The 6,000-nt window shown below is 35.5% G+C and overlaps 1 protein-coding gene across 1 annotated transcript; it reads right to left on the bottom strand.

The window, feature by feature from the left end:
• Window positions 1-1,716: 1,716 nt before the first annotated feature.
• Window positions 1,717-4,926, bottom strand: LOC113712631 (laccase-15-like). Its single transcript, XM_072068054.1, has 6 exons — window positions 4,813-4,926; window positions 3,987-4,138; window positions 3,622-3,866; window positions 3,355-3,483; window positions 2,026-2,982; window positions 1,717-1,847 (listed from the first exon to the last, which is right to left on the bottom strand). The coding sequence occupies exons 1-6, from the start codon at window positions 4,924-4,926 to the stop codon at window positions 1,717-1,719; spliced, it is 1,728 nt and encodes a 575-aa protein (XP_071924155.1).
• Between the last annotated feature and the right edge of the window lie 1,074 nt (window positions 4,927-6,000).

Genomic DNA, 6,000 nt, shown 5'->3' with positions numbered 1-6,000 from the left:
CCATTTTCGGGCGAAGGAGTTAATGTTGTCAACAAGTTTCGTTTGCATATAAAACAAAATTAATTCTGGGATACTTCAATTCTCAATTGAGACTTCTTTTGTATTTTTGGTTCTTGTTTCCAAAATTCATCAACGACAGCCTTCAGCAACTGGAGGGCTTGCTCCTTTATTTGGTACACATTGATCACATATTCACATGCTTATCTTGTAGTGGATTTCTAAATGGAGTCCATAACTTTACCAAGATTGTGCTTACCAAAAAAAAAAAAAAAAAAAATTTACCAAGATTATTAATTTCTTTATTCCTTTTTTCTTTCCCCTCATTGCCTTATTTTTCTCGAACTGATAAATAAAAAGGATTTTTTTTTTAACGGGTGCCCTTAGCTTGTTATCAATGGCTTGTTAGACAAACTGTAAATAAAAACCTTGTCCCTCTATTATCAACGGCTTGTTATCTTTAATTGTATAACTTTAAGGCCTGTGGTGTGAGACAAAAATTTAATGCACAGCTGGGAAGCAAATTCAGGTTCATGTATATTAAGAAGTTTTTGCCATTTATGCATCCTTTTCTCTTTCAATTTGTTTTTTCTATGTTTTTCTTACAAACATGTATGGATGAAAGTTGCTTCTAAAGTCACCTAATTCACACCTTCCAAGTCCTGGAGTCAAAAAGTATCCACTAGTTGAAAAGACATCATATTCATATTCCATTAATAGCTCTCACTCCCTGTAAAAGTGTTCAGAAATTGGTTAAGGTGACTCTAATTAAGACTATCAAGAAAAAGTTGGTGAATGATAGTAGTATGTGGGGTGAATGATAACATGCCCTAGCTAATTTCATAAAACTTAGTACTTGATTTAATTTATCAGTTTGCAACGACTTGAATTTCAACACTTCAAGCTTTGTGAATTTCAGGAATAGTTCAACTATAAAGCAAATGCTAATAGCAAAAAAGATTGATTAATATAGGACCAATTACAGGTGGTTAGCCAAATGATTAATGCAGTATATCTGAACGTTCTTATCTCAAATAATTGATTTTTTTTCCTTATAGTATGAGTGGGAGGGCTCGAATTCATGATTTCTCAATTATACTCTCTACTCCAAAATCACCCAACGAATTCAGGATTGCTAATTGAAATAGAACATGTAATTGCTTTTCTGACTTAATTGGTTACTAACTTTTTCGCACTTTTTCTCCATTCAAAGTATCATTCTATCGATATAGCATTGCATCTCTAATATAACGCTAATCTATAATCCTTTGGACATTTCAGCAATTAAATTGCAAGTTTCAGCTTTGCAAACAATATGATGAAAAAGTTCAATTTTTATTGCACCAGACCGTGCTAATTTGTAAAATTAAATCCATCATTATTGTCATTAAATGACTCAGGCGGGCAAGAAAGAAATCAATTAGCTTCACGACGTCTATAAAAAAATCTGGCTTGAAGATATATCTGGATCTATCTTTTCTAACCACAACTATTCAACGCAACATTGAAAATTCAATACTAAGAGCTCAAACATCATGAAAATCTGGATATGCTATCCAAATTAGTATTCCAACATAAGAACAACCAATGTAAATTAATGTAACTACTGATGAAAGAAACCAAATCCCAAAGTTTAATCTCTCCAAGGTTCAAACAAAAACAAGAAGAAATCTTGGGCCATTAATTATTTCCTAGGCATTATTTTTCTTCTTCACCTAATCAACATGCTGGCATGTCCTGTGGAGGTGGCAAAATTCGTTCTTCAGGTTTCTTCCCATCTCTGACGATCAAAACAGTACTCATTCCCCATATTATGTGACGTTCAAGATGACAGTGCAGTAGCCAAACCCCTATATATTATCCAAGGGAAAAATTGAGTAACTGTAATGTAGTACAAAAGACAGTGTTACTCAAAAGTGTACAAATGACTTGGTGAAAAAACATCAACAGCAAGACCACCGAGCCCATAATTAAGTTCTCAAATATTCTTTTAGCAGGTGGAAATTAACTGGCCGGGATGGGACTTACCAGGGTTGTCTGCTCGGAATCTGATGGTGGTCCAGCCATTTTTGGGGACAGCAATGGTATTACGCCGCGGAGGGTCAACAAGATTATAGTTCATAGGATCCTTTGATTCATTAAAGTTCCCCAATCCCCAGCCAACTACGTAATAGCTATATCCATGAAGATGCATTGGATGATCTATTCCAGCGACTAATTTTGTTCCCTGAAGAATTATCTCCACTGAAGAATTGTATTTGATTGTTTTAACTTCTGTCCCTCTTTTTGATCTCTGTAACTCCAAAGGGAGGTAATCAGCTGTATAATTGAACACAAACGGAGGACGATCAGGAAAATTTTTCCCAAAAACTCCTCGAATGCCATAGTAATATGCCTCAAGTACATCGAATGATGGGGTAACAAATGTTATGTTGTTGATACTAGCTGCCAATCTAGTACCATTGGGTCCGTCGCACGTTTTATTTGGGCACGGGAATGTGTTGACTGAGACAGTTGACATGAATCTTTTTTTCACTGTCAATGGGACATCAACTGGATAGTCTTTGCTTGCCAAGCTTTTTAGGCTTCCACTGAAATTTACAGCCGCGGAGGTGTCGTTGAAGCAAGGAAGGTATGGAATTAGGGGCGGCGACGAAGAAAATCGACCGTGAAGTCCTGCTCCTCTGTACTTTACCATTCCTGTGGTGGTTGTTTTACTAAAAGTGACATTAATGCCACTCACGTATGGCCTTGCAGCCATGTAATAGTGATCTGGTTTTTGGTCTGCAAAGAGCAGGCAATCCAGGGTTTGGCCAGGGCTTATTGTGATGAAATCCCTTGTCAATGGTTTTGTGTAACTAGCATCAGTGCCAACAACAGTGAGTTTGTGCTTTGCTATACCAAAGAAAAGAATTTCATCCAGGGCGGCATTGATTATCCGAAGAAGATAAGACTTCCCGTACGTGACCTTTAGCTTAAATTTTCCTGCCGCAATGAGGATGAAAGGAAAAAGAGAATAAAATGAAATGAATTGTTACTTAAGTTGATTAAAGCCAAAAGTAAAAGCGTCCCTTGTGGATGTAAGTTGTCCTCCACAAAAATTGCTATAGAAGACCTCTATACTTTACCCACAGAAAAATTTCTTTCTTCAGGTTTAAATCTTTGTACAGTGGGTAATAACATAATAAACATAATGTGATTGGCTATTAGGGGACAATTAAGATGGATATGTATATACAGTCGTCTCAATGTCTCTAGTGCTTCATTAATTATGAGATGATCATAGTGTATTAACCAAGTTTAGTGAAAGCGTACACGATTGAATTAGAGGTAAAAGGAGATAATATGAAATCCTACCACGTTTGGAACATGGATAGAAGTCCCCAGGCCGACCATTTATGGTATAGGCATCAGAAACTTTTGGCTGGCCTCCTCCTCTAACAAAATCCTCAAACACTACCATTGCTTCTTCCTTCCACCACTCTCCTGAATATGTAACTAATTAGTATTGCAAAAACTGATTATTTGAACAACTAAAAACTTCGTACCAATATCAAAGGGACTTCTGCATATGGTTAAGGAAAAGAATGTATACAAGTAACATGAGGGATCATAAACTCATACCTAATATGATAGGGACTTCTGCATAAGGCTTAGGAAATGGATAGGGCAAACCACGGCGGGGATAGACAATAATAGCTCCGTGAACGGTGGATCGCAGAAAGTCATTGTGTGCATGCCACCAAAGAGTTCCTTCCTCATCTGAAAATATGATCTTTTGCCGAAATCTATTGCCTGGCCTGATTGGACATTGCGTGATATATTCAGGGCCATCCGACCACGGATTCCTTGGCTGTTTCACTCCATGCCTAAAATTTTTGAAGTCTCAATTCACTTCATTTTTGTCAAGAAATTTGAGGGAAAGAGAATAGAATGAAAAAACACTAGAGTTCTAGTCAGAAAAACTATATTTAGTCTGCCATCAGTACCAGTGAAGGGTTATATTATAGCTTCCTTTGTTGATAACGTCCACAATGACTGTATCTCCTCTGTGAGCATACAATGTCGGGCCAGGAAATTTTCTATTGACAGTTAGTATCTCTTTTGAGCTGCACAATCTTCTGTACCGAGCTTCTTTCACCTGTGCATGGTGCAAGAAAATTTGAACTGATCAAGGGCTAGTACAATGAGCAAGTAAAATCTTGTAGGTGTTGATTTGTTAAGAAATTTAACAAGAGAAAAGAAAAACATTGATATAAAAAGAGATAAAAGAATCAATATCACTCACTACAAATTTAAAATGATGAAAAGCTTGGGAATCTTGCAGGAAGCTGGAGAATAGCACGCAAGCCAGAAAGTATAAAATCAGGCTGTTGCTGTTAGGTGACATTTTCTTATGTAAATAGTTTACTAGCTAGTACGTCTGCTGTATAAAAGATGTCCAGCAGCTATATATAAAGAATTGAAAGAGAGAGGGTAATAATTAAAAGGTAAACGGAGGGATTGAATGGTAGTTGATCGAGATATTGAATTTCTAAATTTGATGAAATTTTGGTTTGTTTTGACGAGATGATATGATCAAATGCGTGCACCCATGCATGCAATAAAGATTGGCGGTGACTTGGAAGGAAAAAGAATTCTTGATTCTGCTCAGAAACTTCAAAGAACTTTTGGGAAATTAGCTAATTTTGTCAAAGAGTTTGCATTTAACGTTAGACAGACTGACTTTTGGTATACTTTCAAGTCTCTAAGACTTGTTTCATTTCACTTTTTTTTTTTTTTTACCATTTTTAATCACCAGCTTCTTCAACTGACCGAGGACTTCCTCCCTCCTTTGTCACATATTAATATGTTTGTCCCTTCTGTGGCTGGCCTCTTCTGAAGGCAAAACTTTGACTCTTCAATTTTTCGTTTTTGCTTTATGTGCATCTATGTGTTAAACAAATTATGGCCATTCCGTCATCTGAATGTTGTCTTTCTAATTTCATAACTTTAACGTATTTAATGCACGGAAAATTTTGTGTTTTAGCAAGGAAAGAGTAAAATTTTAAGATGCGAAGAGGGAGAGGCAATGTTAGTGGCACTCAAAAAATTGTTGTTCACACTCCCTTACAATTCTTTTCACCTGTAAAATGACAAATTTTGGAGAGGGAAAAAAGTGATAAAAGGAGTGAGAATAACGGGAGTTGGACCAATACAGTCAGGGTCGGGTACGGTTCAAATTATTGTACTTTTACATTATCTGGTACACAATTATATTACACTACTGTATTCGGGATAAAAGTGGTATACATGAATAAAATATTTATCATATGCTCAATATAATATTATGATGTATTTATATATCAAAAATTTAAACATGTACGGTGACATGACAGAATTGTACAAAACGCAATTGCGCACTCAGTTCTTATTCAAAAATAACAATCTTGAGTGTGACATTAACATTTCTCTAATACACAATTTTTTTTATTTCTTTGTTTTCATTAATGCATATCACATCCACATTTTTGTTTTTGCCCGTATATTTGACAATTATTTTCTTTTTATTTTGGTGTTTTTCCCAAAGATAATGCGGGAAGACACCAATGCTATAATCACTCATTCGCAAGTCTCTAGAAAGTCAAGAATCCGGACTAGAGAATGAGAATAATTGCATTCATACACGTACACATCATAGTTTAAAAGTTCATTAATACGGGGTCCTTCATCAGATAATAAGATACAGAAAAAAAAAATTATTAAAGCGCCTAATTGAGAACTTATCCAAGAAAATAAATGGACAAAAATATAATTTTTTGTGAATTAGTTTGCCACTTGAATATTGAATTTCCATGATTCGGGATCAATAGAATTGTTGATATGAAACTTCAACTGAAACTGTTACTACAACATATATTCAAGGAGCCTATATATATATTGCTTTGATCAGACTGTTGATTTCTTGGGAATGATTACGTCTTTAGATTACAGGTAAGTCAAAATTCTGGTGATACTCACTTG

This window comes from Coffea arabica, chromosome 10e (assembly GCF_036785885.1).
Source record: "Coffea arabica cultivar ET-39 chromosome 10e, Coffea Arabica ET-39 HiFi, whole genome shotgun sequence".
NCBI classification, from domain to species: Eukaryota; Viridiplantae; Streptophyta; class Magnoliopsida; order Gentianales; family Rubiaceae; genus Coffea; species Coffea arabica.
The sequence above is the reverse complement of the archived record's forward strand: the minus strand, read 5'-3'. Positions and strand labels throughout refer to the sequence as shown.